We start from the raw sequence: 20,209 nt of genomic DNA on the forward strand, positions 1-20,209 counted from the left end.
TTTCTCATGGAAACCTTTCTAAATGCAAAACATTATACTTAATTTATTCTTTGGGAGGATGAATTGAAGCATAATTGCAGGGCCCAAAAACTCCAACCTGTAACATTAAAATTGCAGGTTACCTCCAGGCTCAATTTCTCTAGTTCTTTCCTCCAAGCTCTTCAATAATCACAGAGAGCAATTTTCACGGAGTATAAAGAATAAAAACTTGATGAGCAAGGAATTCATGGAATTCATGAAGGGAAAATGCAACTCAGTATTTAAAGAAAGCGTGGAGTTAAATTAAACAGAAATTAGCCATTGTTTCCCCACTACCTTGGGATTTTGAGCATGCAGGGAAGTGGAGTCACAGTAGACCATTAAGTAAGACTTCCTGAAGCATTTTATTGAGGAAGTGGTCATCCTATGTCCCGGAAATCTGTTCAGGAAAGCAAGTGAGTGGCCAACTGAAAGGCCAGGCAGAGCAGAAATTCATATTATGCCAGTTTTAAGTCACTTTCAATGACTGATAACACTTTGTAGAGGGACCATACAAGTTCTTGCACCTTCAGGAAAAAAAGATAGCATGTGACAGAAAAGTTTTGTAGCATTCTGGTTTTGGCTAGGATTATATGGACTTGGTTTTGGTCAGTATTTATTATTGTTTCATCACCTCTGACTGTGTAATTGGCTAATTATAATATACTATAAAGTTAAATAACAAACAAGTTATTAATGGGAATATTGTTAAAAGTTCGCATTTGCAAAATTATTATTGACAGACAGATAGACAGACAGGCAGACATACTTTATTGATCCCGAGGGAAATTAGGCAAATTAAATTGGGTATTGATATCATATATTGGTTTTCTCCATCTTATAAGTATTTCAATATTTAAAAAAATCAAAGATTAAGAATGAACAGTATATAATATGTTCTTATTTTATAGATAACTATGGATAAAATATATGTTAGGTGGGTTGTGGGGCTAAATACTGTCAAAAAGTCAAGTAAGTTTGTTTGAGCAGAACATGTACAGCACAGCAAGCACCTGCTCCCCTTCTCCTCACCATTCCTGCCACCTCACTACCCTTGTCAAGTGAGGAACTTTCTCCATAGTGGAGACATAGCCATTTTCACTGCAGTAATGAAGCAAATACACGAACCTGACTAAGTGGTGCTGATCGTAAATGGGATTGCCTATTTGCCCTGTAAGTGCTGATGCAGTAACTGTCCACTGAACTTACACTGACTAAGCTCAGTGTTTATCACCACACTTTGGGCTCTACAATCTGTTAAAACCTGTACTTGACAGTAAAAGTTTGGATTTCAATTGTTTCTTGTTTCTAGGCACCCAGATTTTGATTTACTAGATCAGTATGCAATTCAACTACATACAACAACATCTTGTGTTTTTGTAGCCGATAGAGATATCTGCTCACTGCCAGAAGACGAAGGGCCGTGTAAAGCCATAAACCATCGCTATTATTACAATGTTGCAACTGGGAAGTGCGAGAAGTTCAATTACGGTGGCTGCATGGGGAACGACAATAACTTTTTATCAGAGACTGACTGCACAAACCGTTGTGGAAGAACCATTAGTAAGTTTTTAGTCAAGTGTCTTGTTTTAATTAAGTCATGTAGCTTTGCAACCTGAAAAAAATGGCAAATGTGAGGTTCCCTGATTAATGAAAACATTTAAATGAATATCCAACGAATGATTTGCTTGGTGTAAGTTAGCATTTAATATTTTTAAACTCTTAAGCCCCATTTACTGTTCCTCTTCAATAAGCAGCTGATTTATACCAGGAACCACACAGAGATCATCATATATTTCAATATTTGACAGCTTTCTGTTTAAATCAGGTGTTAGAGGAAATGGCTGCAAATGTCTGGCCGTGTTCTTGATCACATAATGGGTGCAGAAATATATTTTGGCTAGGGTATCTGTAAGAGCTCTGCTTTTCTTCACAGTAGGGCCATTGGGTCTTTTGTAGCTGCCTGTGCTCTGTGTTCAATAGATCATGGGGGGCAATGTTATAAAAGTCATGGGAGATTTCAACATGCTGGTCAAATGGGAAAATCAGGTTGGTAGTGAATCGTAAGAGAGTGAGTTTGTTGAATGTCAATGAGAAAGTTTTTTAGAGTAGTTTGTCATTGAGCCTAATAGTGGATCAACATTTTATTGAGGAAGTTACGTTATGTAATGAGCTAGATGCAATTAGGGAGCTTAAGGTAAAGGAACCCTGAGGAGCCAGTGATTGCAATATGATTAAGTTCAAGTTGAAAATTGATAGGGAGAAAGTAAAGTCTGATGTAGCAGTACTTCAATGAAGAAAAGGAAATAACAGTGGTATGAGAGGGGTGCTGGCCAAAATAAATTGGAAAGGGATGCTGGCAGGGATGACAGCAGAACAGCAATGACATGAGTTTCTGGGGAAAAAAGAGGAACATGCGGGGTAGATGTATTCCAAAAACAATGAAATACTCGAATGGCAAAATAGTGCAACCGTGACTGACAAGGGAAGTCAAAGCTAATGTAAAAGCAAAACAGAGGGCACTCAACAAAGCAAAAACCTGTGGGAAGATAGAGGATGGGGAGGCTTTTTAAAAACCTACATAAAGCAACTAAAAGAATCATTAGGAGGGAAAAATGAAATATGAAAGCAAGCTAGTATTCAATATCAAAGTGCACAGTAAAAGCTTCTTCAAGTATATAAAGACAATAGAGCAATAAGAATGGGTATAGAATCACTAGAAAATGAGGTTGAAGAAATATTAATTGGGGACAAGGAGATGGCAGATGAACTGTATGAGTATTTTGCATCAGTCTCCACTGTGGCATGCACTGGCAGTGTGCCAGGTGCTGAAGGGTGTAAGGGAAGAGAAGTGAGTGCAGTTACTGTTAGAAGGGATAAGTTACTCAAAAAGCTGAAAGACCTAATAGTGCGTAAGTCACCCAGACCAGATGAACTGCACACTAGGGTTCTGAAAGTTGTAGTGGTAGAGATTGTGGAGGCATTAGTAATGATCTTTCAAAAATCATTGGACCTTGGCAAGGTCCTGGAGATCTAGAAAATTGTAAATACTACTCCACTCTTTAAGAAAGGAAGGAAGCACCAGAAAGGAAATTATTGACCAGTTAGTCTGACCTCGGTGGTTGGAAAATGTTGGAGTCATTAGCTAAGGATGAGGTTATGGAGTACTTGGTGACACAGGTCAAGATAAGACAACGACAGCATGGTTTTCTTAAGGGTAAATCTAGCCTGACAAACATTGTTTGAAATCTTTGAAGAGAGTACCAGTAGGATAGATAAAGGGGATGCAGTGGATTTTCTATATTAGGAGTTTCAGAAGGCCTTTGACAAGGTGCCACACATGAGGCTGGTTATCAAGTTAAGAGCCCATAGTATTACAGGAAAGTTACTAACATGGTTACAGCGTTGGCTGTTTGGTAGGAGGCATCCAGAGAAAATAAAAGGATCCTTTTCTGGTTGGCTGCCAGTGACTAGTGGTGTTCCATAGGGTTCTTTGTTGGGACTGCTTCTTTTTATGCTGTATATCAATGATTGAGATAATGGAGTAGGTGGCTTTGTTGCTAAGTTTGCAGATGATATGAAAATTGGTAGAGGGGCAGTAGTGTTGAGGAAACAGGTAGGCTGCAGGAGAACTTAGACGGATTAGGAGAATGAGCAAGAAAGTGGCAAATTAAGTACAATGTTAAAAAATGCATGGTCATGCACTTTAGTAGAAGAAATAACTGTGCAGACTATTTTCTAAATGACAATAGACAGTAGGCCCTTTGGCAGTTCAGGCCAGCACTGCCATTCACTGTAATCATTGCTGATCATCCACAGTCAGTACCCCGTTCCTGCCTTCTCCCCATATCCCTTGCCTTTGCTAACTTTAAGAGCTCTATCTAACTCTTTCTTGAAAGCATCCAGAGAACTGGCCTCCACTGCCTTCTGAGGCAGAGCATTCCCCAGATCCACAACTCTCTGGGTGAAAAAGATTTTCCTCAACTCCGTTCTAAATGGCCTACCCCTTATTCTTAAACCGTGGCCTCTGGTTCTGGACTCCCCCAACATCGGGAACATGTTTCCTGCCTCTAGTGTGTCCAATCCCTTAATAATCTTATATGTTTCAATCAGATCCCCTCTCATCCTTCTAAATTCCAGTGTATGCAAGCCCAATCGCTCCAATCTTTCAACATATGACAGTCCCGCCATTCCAGGAATTAACCTTGTGAACCTATGCTGCACTCCCTCAATAGCAAGAATGTCTTTCCTCAAATTTGGAGACCAAAACTGAACGCAATACTCCAGGTGTGGTCTCACCAGGGCCCTGTACAACTGCAGCAGGACCTCTTTGCTCCTATACTCAACTCCCCTTGTTATGAAGGCCAAGATGCCATTAGCTTTCTTCACTGCCTGCAGTACGTGCATGCTTACTTTCAGTGACTGATGAACAAGGACACTTAGATCTCGTTGTACTTCCCCTTTTCCTAACTTGACACCATTCAGATAGTAATCTGCCTTTCTGTTCTTGCCACCAAAGTTTGCCACCTTGCATTTATCCACATTAAACTGCATCTGCCATGCAGCTGCCCACTCACCCAACCTGTCCAAGTCACCCTGCATTCTCATAACATCCTCCTCACATTTCACACTGCCACCCAGCTTTGTGTCATCTGCAAATTTGCTAACGTTACTTTTAATCCCTTCATTTAAATCATTAATGTATATTGTAAATAGCTGCGGTGCCAGCACTGAGCCTTGTGGTACCCCACTAGTCACTGCCTGCCATTCTGAAAGGGACCCGTTAATCACTACTCTTTGTTTCCTATCTGCCCAACAACTTTCTATCCATGTCAGTACCCTACCCCTAATACCATGTGCTCTAATTTTGCCCACTAATCTCCTATGTGAGACCTTATCAAAGGCTTTCTGAAAGTCCAGGTACGCTACATCTACTGGCTTTCCTTGTCCATTTTCATAGTTACATTCTCAAAAAATTCCAGAAGATTATTTAAGCATGATTTCCCCTTCGTAACTGCATACTGACTCAGGGAGTCATGGGGAGAAAAAAAATGAGGAGAAAATTCAAAAATCTGTGACGCAAAGGGACTAGGTAGTCCTTGTGCAGAACACTTTAAAGGTTAACTTGCAGGTTGAGTTGGTGGTGACAAAAGCAAATACAATGTTAGCATTCATTTCAAGAGGTCTAGCATAGAAGAGCAGGGATGTGATGCTGAGGCTTTATAAGGCCCTGCCTTGAGTTTTGTGAACAGTTTTGGGCTCCCTCTCTAAGTAAAATGTATTGGCATTGTAGAGGGTTCAGAGGAGGTTTACAAATATGATTCCAGGAATGAAAGGGTTATCATCTGAGGAACGTTTGATGGTTTTGGGTCTGTACTCACTGGAATTTAGAAGGATGATGGGAGATCTGTTTGAAACCTTTTGAATGTTGAAAGGCCTAGACAGAGTAGATGTGAAAAGAATGTTTCTCAGGGTGGGGGAGTCTAGGGCAAGAGGCACAGCCTCCGGATAGAGGGGCATCCATTTATAACAGAGATGCAGAGAAATTTCTTCTGCTGGAGGATGGTGAATTTGAGGAATTTGTTACCACAGGCAGCTGTGGAGGCCAGGTAGTTGGGTGTATTTAAGGCAGATGATTAAAAGCTTCTTGTTTGGACATGAGGTTAATAAGTTTGTGGCAGAACCAACCCCTGAGGCATTGGATGATGCTGAGAGATGTGCTGTTGGGAATTGCTCACAAGTTAAAAGTTAAGGTGACCATTCGAATGAAGAAGGCTCAGATATAGCTGTTAATAGCACAGCATTATGTATCCAAGGGGAAATTTGAAGAGGAGGTGTTGGAAATGTTTGCCAACAACATTTGGCAAAAGTTACAGAAAGGAGGCTGGAGAGTGGAGCTGAGGAGGGGAGAAAAGGATCAGCCATGATTGAATGGCAGAGCAGACTCGGTGGGCCAAATGGCCTAATTCTACTCCTATGTCTTATGGTCTTGTGAAAACAATTGCTTCTCCAATAGGGTAGCTATCCTTCACAGTAACAGTGCAGCCTCTGTCAATTTTTTGTACTCATGGGGCTAGAGTTGATATTGTAAACGAAGTGAACACTTGAGCCTTAGCCGTTACCTCTTCATACTGGACCCACAATTATGGTCCAGTGTTCAAACTCTTTTGTTTATGTCATTGCCTCACTATTGTGAGAATCACATGGAAGTTGAAATATCTGTCTTTTTTTACTGCAGCTTGGTTTGTTCTTGTATGTTGGCTGCCCTCCAGTAGAAGGGTTAAGTAGCTTTCTGAACCTAAACCCTGTGTGCATGCAACAACATTGCCAAGTCCAATGTAATCATGGCCCAGTGTTCACTTAGTCTCAATATCTGTCCAGAGAGACAGGTGTACATTATGAATGTGATTCTGGCTTTCACAATGCTGAGTCAGTCGGCATGTATTGACTTTAAATTGGCTGAGGTTACCCACCACATTTTAAGTTCAACAATCTGCCAGTACCATTACATGACATTAATATTTCGGGTTGCAATTTTTACTTGTTTTGAGACCCACAAATTTGTATTTATTCAGATATTATGTGCTTATATAGAAATTACATTAAAATGTGCTCTTTCCTAGATAAGAAAGACATCTGCTTACAGTCAGCAGAAGTTGGACCCTGTAAAGCCTATTTGCCTCGCTATTTCTACAAGGTTGAAAGTCAGAAGTGTGAGGAGTTTATTTACGGTGGCTGCATGGGGAATGAAAATAACTTTGTATCAGAGAAAGAGTGCACAGCACGTTGTGGAAGAACCATTAGTAAGTATCTAATCAACTTTTTTTCCTTTGCCAAAGAGACAGTTGGATTTGAGTAAAAGAAAATGTGACAAACGGGTGATTCCATGATTAATGGAAAGATTTTAATGAATATCCCATAAATGGATAGGTTGGTGTAAGACAAGAATCAATATTTTTAACATCTCATGCCTGGCTCAGTTCCAGGTTCTCTTCGCTGAGCAGCTGATTATAAAGAACTGTATTCATACAAAGTACAATATTATGGTTTTCACAAAAGTTCTTCAATACCTGACATCCATTTTTTACAATCTGGTGTTACTGAAATTAGCTGGTGAACTTGCTTTCAAATATCAGGATCAGATTTAATGACACTGGCATATGTCATGAAATTTGTTGTTTTATGCCAGCAGCACATTGCAATGTATATTACTAAAAATTATAAATTACAATAAATTTTTTTGTAATATTAATCTTGCTCACTCTGAGGTCCTCAGTTTTGTTTCCAGTGGCTGTACATTCACAAGCAGCATAGCTGGGAGTGGAAGTCTAAAGCCTTTGTATTTCAATCAATCTTAGTGTGGCATGGCATCTCCGCTTCCTTAAAGAGGAACTGCAGTTGCCGTCCTAGTCTGCTGTCTGAGGTTCATCGATTTCGCATATCAATAGATTTCTTAAATGTTTTAATGTAATGTTACTTACTGCAGTACCCATGGCTGTGACTGTGCAGTTCAGATGTAGTGGTCTTAAACAGGAATATTTGATGACTCCCATCAAAGCTGCACACAAACAGCAGTGCCTTGATGGTGTCATTGTGCCCACAAGATGGCAATCACTGATAAACACAGAATAGGTTTAGGAATACATCTTGACTAGGATATCAGCAAAGGCTTTGCTTTTCTTCACAATAGGGCTATTGGTTTTTGTTTGCAAGTGCAATTGTATACTATGTACAATGGATTGTTCAAATATTTTCTTCTCCAACTGTCTCGCTGTCCTTCACAGTAGCAGTGCAGCCTCGATCAGTTGTTTTTGTGCTCATGGGTCCAGAGCTGATATCATATATCAAGTGATCACTGAGCTATCCAAGTCAGAATCAGGTTTATTATCATCGGCATGTGATGTGAAATTTGTTCACTTAGCAGCAGCAGACCAATGCAATACATAATATAGAAGAAAAAGAGATAATAATAAATAAGCAAATCTTATTCAGTATACTTTATACAATATACATATATTGAAAAGATTAAAAACCATGCAAAAAGCAAAACTACTATGTAGGGTTCTCAGTAATATTAACTACTAACTGCTAATAATGAAATGGCTTCTCTGTAATGTTAACTGATGAGGTAATGCTCTCTAGCTGAAATGTTTGGCTTCTAACTACTGATAACATGAGAACTAACGAATGGGAGTCTTGTTATTCTATCTGTATGTGTGGGAACCAGGGATGGTGCACAGGAGATTTGGCGAGAAGAAATGAAGAGGAAGGACGTACTGGAAGCACTCTGGTAGACCACCGTGGTTGGTCCCAGTCCAAAGGTCAAGGAGTTCGGAAGAGGTTATTCAGTGGAGGAGTACCCGCTGTGCGAGCTCCGACGATTTGTTTGTGCACCAAATATTTTATTAAAAGTGATGCCATTTTCCTTTTCTTTTCCTTTTATATTCTGTTTCAATGTTAACCCTTTAGCCAAAGTCAGAGTTATAAAGTGTAATCACTTAATTGCATATTGTATACTGTCTGGTATTTTACATTGTGGGTTTGTATCGGAGTGCATCACACAGCATCCACGCAAACATGATTACACCGTTTGGAGGTGAGATCCAATTGCAGAGGGAAGTACAGAGGCTCAGGTTCTGCAACCTCAATCAGGATTGTGGGAATGATGGTCTTAAATGCTGAGCTATAGTCGATAAACAGCATCCTGACATAGGTGTTTGTATTGTCCAGGTGGTCTAAAGCCGTGTGAAGAGCCATTGAGATTGCGTCTGCCATTGACCTATTGTAGCGATAGGCAAATTGCAATGGGCCCAGGTCCTTGCTGAGGCAGGAGTTCAGTCTAGTCATGACCAACCTCTCAAAGCATTTCATCACTGTCGATGCGAGTGCTGCCAGGCGATAGTCATTTAGGCAGCTCATGTTATTCTTCTGAGGCACTGGTATAATTGTTGCCTTTTTGAAGCAAGTGGGAACTTCTGCCCGGTACGGTGAGAGGTTGAAAATATCCTTGAATAGTCCTGCTAATTAGTCAGCACAGGTTTTCAGAGCCTTACTAGGTACACTATCGGGATCTTTCGCCTTGCAAGGGTTCACTCTCTTTAACGACAGCCTAACATCAGCCTCTGAGACAGAGATCACAGGGTGCTATATTCACAAATCTTCAGAATACTCCATAACATAATTTCATCTTGACCCCTGAAAAGACATCTGCCCCAGAAAGGCTAACATTTAAGGAGGATCTGATTAAATTGGACAGTAAAACGCCTTTCACTTAAGAGCCCATCCCCAACTACTCACCTATCAGACATGTGCCTACGTATACCTACATCTGCACTATCTAACATCCCTTACTGGCTATCTACAGGACTACACAGAGATGGCAATAAACCATTTTAGAAATTTGATTACATTTTCTTCACCCTTCAATCCCTTATAGCAAAAAATATCAGTAGTGATTGTCTGTAGTTGTTCTGTGGGCTGGGTCTCTATTTGAATGGCTCAAAGGAACCCCATCCCAAATTGTCCTTTCGATCAGTAGTCCTACCACTGAAAAGGCCCAGCTCATTTGTGTCTACTCCCATTCCAGGCTGCGATGGCTGCCTTCAGATGCTATGTGTAACCTCTCATCTTTCTCGATCTGCCTTGACGTCAGTGTTGTGGAACCCGATGTTTCTGCCATAATTCTGGTCCCTTCCCAACTATTTTCCCAATATATCTGATCTAATCATCTAACTCCAAAATCCAGTTTTTGTTATAAAGTATAGTTACTGCTATATTTTGTGCACCACTTTTCCTGAAGAGACATTGGATTGCGCAGAATTTGGCACCTTGCAACGCCCAATTTAAAAAAAATGTTAGTTTGAAGTGGAGCAGCCATTGTGTGAATGGGCCAGTGTTAGAGTGGGGAGGTTTTGGCTCATCAAGACTTTGGCAAGGAGGGGCATAGGCATTAGTTAGATTTTATTCATTATTTATTCTTCCTTTCTTTCTTTCATATTGCACATTTAGAGCAGAGGAAATGCCCAGCAGGATAGTGGAATGCTCCTCTTGCAGGATGTGGAAAGACAGGGAGAACTCCAGTGTCCCTGAAATTACACCTACAAGAAGTATAATACATCCAGCTGCAGACTCTAATGGATCATGTTAAGGAGTTAGGGCTGGAACTGGGTGAACTCTGGATCAGTCGAAAGGCTGAGGGGTTGATAGGTAGGACATATAGGGAGGTAGTAACACCCAAGCTGTAGGACACAGGTAACTGGATGACCATCAAGAAAGGAGATAGACAGCTAGTGCAAAGTACCCCTGTGTTTGCTCCCACAGCAACATTTATAACACTTTGGATACTATTGGAAAGGGATGACCTAGCAGAGGAAATCCGTAATGGTGAAGTCTCTGGCACAGAGTCTAGCTCTGTGACTCAGATGGGAAGTGAGGAGAAGAGGCGAGCATAAATAATAGGGGAATCATTGATTAGGGGAACAAAAACGAGGTTCCGTGAATGAGAATGAGGCCAGAGCTAGGAAGATCATCCAGTTTAGCACGTGGCTAAGGAGATGGTGCAGGAGGGAGGACTCAGATTTTCGGATCATTCTGCTCTGTTCCAGGGAAGGTGGAACCTGTACAGAAGGGGCAGTTTGCACCTAAACTGGAGGGGTCCAATATCCTAGTGGGATGATTTACTAGTGCTGCACAGTGGGATTTAACTAGAATTGGAGGGGAATGAGAACCAGAGCATCAGAAAAGTTAGTGGAGAGGTTGTTAAGAAAGATTTAGTGTTAAGCCTACGTACAAAGACAGGAAACAAAGTGTTGAGCATGATGAGACTGATGCTCTCAGCCGTGTATATTTCAACACAAGGAGTAATGTAGGAAGGGCTGATGAGCTTAGGGCATGGATCAGCACATGGAATTATGGCAATGTAGCCATTAGTGAGACTAGGTTGAAGGACGGGCAGGACTGGAAGCTCAATGTTACAGGGTTCTGTGGTTTTAGACGTGATAGAGTGGGTGGAGTTAAAGGGGGTGGGTTGGCAATGCTAGTCGGGGAAAATGTCACAGCAGTGCTCAGTCAGGATAGACTGGAGAGCTCATTTAGTGTGACTTTATGGGTAGAACAAAGGAATAAGAATGGTATTTCCAGTAAGCTGGCGAAATGTTCAGATGCAGTGATGCAGCAGCCTCTCAGTAGAGAACCAAAGGTGTTTTTGTCTTTTTTTCCTCAAATTTTTTAAAATTTAACTTTTATTGAAGGAATGACACAATACAGAATACATAATGCATTATATTTTCCTCCATTTTGCTTTTATATCTGACCCCTAAACAAACCTCCCCTCACCAAACATACCATGGCAGCCAATGTATTTACATTAAGACACTTCACAAATACAAGTACGGACATTTCACAGCCATACCCCCGCACTCCTTCAAGATGAAGGCCCACATGCATCTACAACATGTCAGATGATCCAGAATACACTCATATTACAATTCATCAGCCACCCTGTGAGGTAAACCATATGCGTGTTAAAAGGGGGCAAATCCCTAAGTACAATCAAATGTCCTCAACTAGTAGGTAATTCCTTAAGACTCTGAAAATATGACAAGAATGTTCCCCATTTCGAATAGAACTTTTTTACAGATCCCCTCAGAGTGAATTTAATCTTTTCTAGTTTCAGAAAAAACATTACGTCCTCAAAACAAGCAGCAGCAGATGGGGGAGTGGCAGATTTCCAGACCAGCAAAGTTCTCCTATGGGGCAAAAGTGATGTAACTGCAACGATATCCGACTGGTTTGCATTTGAACCCAAAACATGATCCGCCACACCAAATACAGCTATAAGCGGGCAAGGTCTCAGTGTCACCCCCAAAACCTCACTGATAATTTTAAAAACCAGTGCCCAATAGCCATCAAGCTGAGGGCAAGACCAAAATGCATGCACTAGACCAGCCGGAAAGAAGGAACACTTGTTACAGCCAGCGTCTGTCCCAAGATATAGGTCAGCAAGTCTGGCTTTAATAAAGTGTACCCTGTGTAAAACTTTAAAATGTATGAGCCCCAGTCTAGCACATGATGACGAAGAATGAACCCTATTCAATGCTTTTGCCCAATATTCCTCAGCCAGATCTATACCGATGTCATGCTCCCACCTAGTCTTAGTTTTGTTCAGATCTTGAAATCCCAAAGACATCAGCTGTGAGTATAGAACAGAGATCAGCCCTTTATCATTAAAGCTAAGAGTGAGTTGGTCCCACAACATAGCTGGTGGTAGATTAGGAAAAGAGGGAAATTTTTCCTTGACAAAGTGGCGAATCTGCCAGTATTTTAAAAAATGATTATGCGGAAGGCCATATTTACTGCGCAGGTCATCAAAACGATCAAATATACTATCAGGGTACAAATCCTTAATGCGCATAAGACTGTTCAAACCCCATTGTCTAAAAACTAAATTGAGTGTAGATGGAAGAAATAGATGGTTTCTATGAATGGGACCCAAAACTGAAGCTGATGTGAACTCATAGTGGCAGCAAAATTGATTAAAAATTTTGAGGGTGGAGAGCACGACTGGGTTAGATGTGAATTGAGAGGATTTTAATGGCAAGGAAGAATACACTAAAGCTTGGAGAGACGAGGAGTGGCAAGACCGTGTCTCAAGCAGGCACCAGTTTATATCTGGCCGGGGAAGCCAAAATAATACCTTTTGAATGTTCAATGCCCAGTAATAATGAATAAAGCTGGGAAGGCCCATTCCACCTACATCACGGACTCTTTGGAGAATGCACTTATTAACCCTTGGGACCTTATTTTCCAAATAAAGGGGGTTATAGCTTGATCAACTGACTTGAAAAATAACTTAGATAAGAAAACTGGCAAGCACTGGAACAAGTAAAGAAATCTGGGAAGTATAGTCTTTTTCACCGATTGAATTCTCCCAGCTATAGTAAGGGGTAAACTGTGCCATCTCTCAAAATCAGCCTTCATTTGGCTAACCTGAGGCCTGTACTTAGCTTCAAACAGAGATGTAAAAGAGCAAGTAACGTGTATTCCTAGGTATACAAAACCATCTTGAGATAAAAGAAAAGGCAAAGATTCCTGTTGGATCTGTAGGGCCAAGATATTAATGGGAAAGTATTTGCTTTTTTGAAGGTTCAGCTTATAGCCAGAGGAGGCTCCAAATTGACCTAATAATGACACAGTAGCAGGACTGCTACCTACAGGGTCACTAACATAAAGTAAGAGGTTGTCAGCATATAGGGATACACGATGTTCCATGTCCCCTCTCCTAATGCCTTGAAATAATGTAGTTGACTTAAGTGGAATAGAAAGAGGCTCAATTGCAATTGTAAAAAAGAAGAGGGGATAATGGGCAGGCTCGGCGAGTGCCACAAATTAATGGGAAATAGATTGTGAATAATTCATTTTTATACATGCTAAAGGTGAGTAATATAATAGCTTAACCCAGGCTACAAATATTCTGCCAAATCCAAATTTCTCCAAAACACTGAACAAATATACCCACTCCACTCTATCGAATGCCTTCTTCGCGTCCAAGGAGATAACAGCCTCTGGACTCTGAGAATCACTGGGTGAATAAACCACATCAGCCAGTTGACAGATATTTAAAAAAGAGTGGCGATTTTTAATAAAACCTGTTTGATCATCTGAGATTATCTTGGGAAGGGGGCATTGTATCTTTATCCAAAATTTTCACATCCACATTCAGAAGTGAGATGGGGTGATATGATCCACATTGAGTTGGGTCCTTGTCCTTTTTAAGAAGATAGATGCCTGTGAAAGAGTAGGGCGTAAGGAACCGTTCTCCAAAGATACCTGAAACACTTCTAGAAGCACCGGTATGAGTTTATCCTTAAATTTCTTACAAAATTCTATCGGATAACCATCAGGGCCTGGGGACTTACCACTCTGCAGAGCCATAATTGCATTATTAATCTCTTCCTGCCCAAGAACCCGACCTAAATTCTCCACCTCTTCTGGTTCAAGAGTTGGTATTTCCAATTTATCTAAAAAATGTTCCATATTTGTTATATCTGAGGGAAACTCTGAGGTATACAGAGAGGAATAAAAAGCTGTGAAGATGTTATTAATCTCTTTTGGATTGCTTGTCAAGTTTTAGTGCATGTCTTTTATCTGGGGAATAAGTCGTGATGCAGCTTGACGCTTCAACTGATGAACTATAAGCCAGCTCACCTTGTCACCATATTCATAATAGAGACCACGTGTCTTAAGAATTAATTGTTCTGATAGGTTTGTAGATAGAAGATTAAACTTCACTTGCAAATCAGCCCGGCTTTTATATAATTCTGCAGTGGGTGCCTCAGAATATTGCCTATCCAGGTCTAAAATAGATTGCGATACACTTGCATTTCCTTCCTAATTTCTTTATTGGCATGTGAAGTATAAGATATTCTTTGACCCCTCAAGCAAGCTTTTAAAGTTTCCCAGAGTAATGAGTACAATACCGACTCAGTTTTGTTAGTCTTGAAGAATGTGTCAATGTTAGCCAATATATAACTACTGTTACGTACCCCGTAACTGGGTCACTTACCAGCAAAGATAGAGAGGTCCGTTGAAGTCTGATGGTACTATTTTTAACAGTATTTATTGATAAAAATACACAAAAATAATATCAATGCAAACATACAGATAATATACATCATCAATACTAAATCTAAAAGCGCGGGTATAATAATAATCAATAAGAAATAGCTCTATCGTTGTCTAGAGGATAATGTATTGTCCAATGGAAATATAAAAGTCATTCAAGTTCATTCAAGCTGCAGCTTTTGGTTGGAGAGAAAGACGGATGTTTAACTTGCCCATTCCTTTTATGATGTCAATCCTTCGAGAGTCGGTGGGGGGCTGATTTCCCCTTTCTGGTTAGCTAAAGCCGTTCTCCTGTGGCAAGGCCCACCAATTCCGAGGCAAATGGAAAAGGACGCACGTGGCTTTCCACCGGCTTTCGCTATTACGCTGTTACAGATTTCGAGCATTTCTTCTGGTGCGTCTGAGGGGCTGTTCCCACAGACCCTCTTTTATCCCCACTCACGGGGTCTCAGATGTCAATCAGGTTGGGGAGGATGCCATCCCCCAACCAGCCCACGTTGCCTGATTCCTTGAGGGCATCGATGAATAGCACAGCGCTCAATACACAATTCCGTCTCCAAGAGACAATAGCCATTATCAATGGTTCCGCCTTTCGGAGGCCAGGACACATTCCAAACTCTTTGTGGATTCTGCATGTCTTTCTCTCATTTCCTGGGTCTCCTGACCTGACTTAATAGCGATCTTGTGATTCTCAAAAAGGAGGGGGGGAGCACGGGCGTAACACCCCCTTTCTTCAATGCGTTTTTTACCATCGGAAAAAAACGAAGTAATACAGAGTCTTACAGGATTTTAGAATCTAACACCATATGAAAGTTTTTTTTTAAACAGTGTAATACAGTTATACATTCAATTCAATATCCAGATGGTTACCGATTACATTGTGACTTCCTTTAATATCTTAACGTTTTGTACTTTTCTAAAGTCTTGTAGCATCAGACTCCAATTTAATAACCACCTATTTGTAGGTCTTATTTTTCTTTAGCAAACAAAAACTAAAGAGTTGTGATCCTAGCTTACGTGTATACAACAAAAGTTCATGCAAATACTAATCTTTATGTTGCTTTCAAACTTAACAGGCAGGCTTCCATGGGGTTGTCTTTATTATTCACATGCTTTGTCAAAATCCCGTAAAACCGGCTTTTGCTATTTAAAAATGGCGTCCCCATTAACCCTCGCCTCGTTTCCGGTTAATTCCCACGTGGGGAGCTTGTGCACCCTGACGAAATAGGCTTTCGCCTGCTCCTTCCATAAGAGTTATTTTATTAACAATGTGTCCCAAACTTAGACGATCTTCTGAATTTCCACGCAATTCTTTAATTTTACGCAAGTTGCTAGTTTTCTCTTCAAGACCCTTCAGGTTATTAGTTTTCAGTTCAAACTCTTTATTCAAACAGCATTTCAAATTCTGAATTCTCTGGAATAACAAGAGTGTGTGGGGCCCCGTTACCTTCCAACTCAACCTCTAATTGATTCACAGGCTTTGTGGTACCACGCCATTGTCTCTGTAGCCTGATTGCTGCTTTTGATATCAGTCCAGCCTTTAAATTTTCTTCATTCAATTTGGGAACTACATATTTCCCTTCTCCTTCAATAATAATATTCATCTCCCCACTAACTTTTAACACACCTTCGAGCACAAACACCTGGGAACTCTCACTTCCCACTATTACCAAGGTAACCCTTTCTTCACTGAACCAAGTCTATCTGACCCACAAGGACTGTATTCCTTTTCAACTGAGTCAAATACCTCAGACTTTTTCTAAGCTCCATTACTAGGTTCAGTACCATGTGCATCCACATCTTGAACACACTCAAACGGGACATCTGCCTCTTCCAGGCTTTCAATACCCATACCCTTTTCAAATTCTAAATTCCCCTGATCCTCCCAGTTACTCTCTGGCCAACTCCCTTCCGGAGTAAACTCAACCCCGCGGGCTGAAACAACCTCATCTGCCAACCCAGCAGACTTCTTCAAGGTAAGGGCACCCTTTTCATCTAGGACTGCCCTCATTTCATTATCGGGAACACCTTTAGAATTTTCAACTTCTTCAAACAGTTCTGCCAAACCAGATAGATCATCCAAGTCCAACTCTGGACCTTTTAACAGCTCTATCTGTTTCTCATCTTTATTTTGTGCCTCTAGAACTTTTCTCCTCGCTAAGGGAAGATCTACCCCCTCTCCCTTACTCTCTTTCACTTTCCTATTCTCCGTTTTCCCACCCTCCTGGTACAGGGTCAGTAAAAACGTCTCGGCCAAATTGATACTGGCCTGATTTAAACTGCTCTCTGTCTCAGCTGCCTTTCTCGACATGCTATGAGTGACCGCACATGCGGGATGGATCTGGGAATCTAGGGGCAGGACCTCAACACTCACAGGCTGTCTTGTCAGCGTCATTGCTGCCCAAACCTTACCACCGGCTAAATCAATACCCAGAAGGACGTCCGTGTCAGTTCTCGGGAATTCTGATCGCACCCCCATTTCAACTGGTCCAGAGACTAGCTCACAATTCATAATGACCCTATGCAAGGGCACCATTTCCATCCCTTTTGCTATTCCTTTCACTGCTACCATTCCGGTCTTACAACCAAAATCTAGTACCTTACTGCTAATCAATGACAGCTCAGCCCCCGTGTCTCTCCAGATCCGTACTGGAACTGATGTGTCTCCCTCCCTCACAGACACGGTTCCGTTTGACATACAAGTCTCAGATTCTTCTCGTACTCTGTCTATCAGGGGCTCTCTTGTCGATTTACTGATTACCACGGCACATCCAATAGGGACTGCTGCTTTCCCTTTTCCTGTCTCTTTCCTTGGAGCAAAGCACCTAGATGCAATATGCCCTCCCTTTCCACAATTAAAACAGGTCAAGCCCGGAAATCTCTGGCCGTCTTGCCTTTCCCCCTCAATCTTACCACTAGCTCCTGGCGGGACCTCTGCCTCAGCCGGCGGGCTTTCTCTATCATTTCCATGGTCTCTCTGGGAACTTTTATTCGAGGAAAACTTTGTCTTGTGGGTTAGGGCATATTCTGAACCTAGCAAATTCTGAGATGGACTTATTAGGCTTCTCATTCAAATACATCCGAATATCCTCTGAAACACAACCTTTAAATTCCTCAATCAGAATTAACTCCCTGAGATGCCAAAAATCCTCTTCCACTATCTCTGCTGTGCACCAACGATCCAAGAGCACACCCTTCTCATAGGCAAACTCGGTATACGTCTGATTCCACCCTTTCTTTAAATTTCTGAATTTTTGTCTATACACTTCAGGTACTAATTTGTAACTCCGGAGAATGGCTGCTTTTACTTTGTCATAACTCTCTGCCGCTTCCTCCTCCATGGACAACGCCATATATGCTCGTAGTGCCTTCCCTTTTAACACACTTTGTAACAGCGCCACCCACTGATCTCTGGGCCACTTCTGATTCACTGCCACCTTTTCAAAATGCAAGAAATAACTATCAACATCCGTCTCCTCGAACGGAGGTACTAACCTCAACGCCCAACTAACATTAAACTGCTCCTCTCCGTCTGACCCTTGATCTCTTTGCCCTTTTCCATCTCCAAGTCATGTTTCCTCTGTTTCTCTGCCTCCTTCTCCTTCTCGGCCCTCTCTTTCTCTTTCTCAGCTGCTTCCAGCTGTTTTAACTGAATTTCATGCTCTCTTTATTTCTCAGCTCTTTTCTGCTCCAGTTTCACTTTTAACTCCTTTAGCTGGAGCGCATGCTCCCTTTCTCTCTCAGCCCTTTCTTTCTCCTTCTCAGCTGCTTCCAGCTGCTTTACCTTAATTGCACGTTCCAACCTTAATTTCTCCAACTCTAACTGAGCCGTCCCACTAGCTGGTACCTTTTCAGGGATATTTTCCAATACCTCAGCTGCAAACACATTCTTCCCAATATAATACTGAGATATGGCCCTTCGCACCTCCCGCTTTTTCATTGACAACCTCACCTCTGCGAGGTTTAACCCCTTCGCCATATTTATCAAGTCTGATTTGGTAGACGCCTCTAGAGTCAGGTTTTCTATAAATTCATCCACGTCCATTTTTGTTGGTTTCCCGTCTGGCTACTCGTGTAACCAGATCCAAGTTTGGACCTACAAGCCCGATTCACTGGCCTCCCAATTTGGTGTCAAATCTCGAGACGAGAACCCCAATTGTTATGTACCCCGTAACTGGGTCACTTACCAGCAAAGATAGAGAGGTCCGTTGAAGTCTGATGGTACTATTTTTAACAGTATTTATTGATAAAAATACACAAAAATAATATCAATGCAAACATACAGATAATATACGTCATCAATACTAAATCTAAAAGTGATGGTATAATAATAATCAATAAGAAATAGCTCTAACATTGTCTAGAGGATAATGTATTGTCCGATGGAAATATGAAAGTCACTCAAGTTCATTCAAGCTGCAGCTTTTGGTTGGAGAGAAAGACGGATGTTTTGCCCATTCCTTTTATGATGTCAATCCTTCGAGAGTCGTTGGGGCTGATTTCCCCTTTGTGGTTAGCTAAAGCCGTTCTCCTGTGGCAAGGCCCACCAATTCCGAGGCAAATGGAAAAGGACGCACGTGGCTTTCCACCAGCTTTCGCTATTACGCTGTTACAGATTTCGAGCATTTCTTCTGGTGCGTCTGAGGGGCTGTTCCCACAGACCCTCTTTTATCCCCACTCACGGGGTCTCAGATGTCAGTCAGGTTGGGGAGGATGCCATCCCCCAACCAGCCCACGTTGCCTGATTCCTTGAGGGCATCGATGAATAGCACAGCGCTCAATACACAATTCCGTCTCCAAGAGACAACGGCCGTTATCAATGGTTCCGCCTTTCGGAGGCCAGGACACATTCCAACTCTTTGTGGATTCTGCATGTCTTTCTCTCATTTCCTGGGTCTCCTGACCTGATTTAATAACGATCTTGCGATTCTCAAAAAGGAGGGGGGGAGCACGGGCGTAACACTACAAAATTTCTCATTGGAAAGCAAAAAGGGGTTAAGTCCCCACAGGGGCTGTTCTCTAATGTTTAAAGGAAAACATAGGTCTAGCTTCATGGGCGAGTGATCAGGTATAACTATAGCAGTGTACTCAATTTGTCTAATCATTGGTATCAAGGAGCTAACTATAAAGAAATAGTCTAGACGAGAATAGGAGTAGTGAACATGAGAAAAGAAAGAGTATTTCCTGACTGATGGATTCAAAAATCTCCGAGGATCCATATAACCATTTTGTTGCATAAACATCAAGAAGGCCTTTGCCATACCAGAAGAAGTTCCCCTAGAGCTAGACCTATCAAGCAGTGGGTCAATAGCACAATTCAAGTCTCCTAAAAAGATTAGCTGGTGGTGTATCAGGTTAGGTATTAATGACAAAACCTTGTTTGCAAAGTGGACATCATCCCAATTAGGGGCATTAACATTTACCAAAATGACAGGTATCTGAAGAAAAGATCCAGAGACTATAATAAAGCGACCATTAAGGTCACTGATTACATCAGATGGTGTAAACTGCATTTTTTTGGTGATTAATATTGCCACCCCCTGGACCTACTATTAAATCTGGAATGAAA

At 41.4% G+C, this 20,209-nt stretch overlaps 1 protein-coding gene across 2 annotated transcripts in view; it reads left to right on the top strand.

Annotated features, from left to right (window-relative positions):
• LOC132395656 (carboxypeptidase inhibitor SmCI-like) overlaps nt 1–20,209 on the top strand; it is a 65,581-nt gene that overhangs the window by 18,955 nt on the left and 26,417 nt on the right. For both annotated transcript variants that reach the window (XR_009512703.1, XM_059972551.1), the window contains exons 2-3: nt 1,402–1,581; nt 6,642–6,821. Coding sequence is in view for 1 of the 2 variants with exons in the window: in XM_059972551.1 (XP_059828534.1) it covers nt 1,402–1,581; nt 6,642–6,821 (360 nt within the window). In the remaining variant the exon portion in view is untranslated. The remainder of the gene's footprint in view (nt 1–1,401; nt 1,582–6,641; nt 6,822–20,209) is intronic.

Source organism: Hypanus sabinus, chromosome 6, assembly GCF_030144855.1.
Source record: "Hypanus sabinus isolate sHypSab1 chromosome 6, sHypSab1.hap1, whole genome shotgun sequence".
NCBI lineage: Eukaryota > Metazoa > Chordata > Chondrichthyes > Myliobatiformes > Dasyatidae > Hypanus > Hypanus sabinus.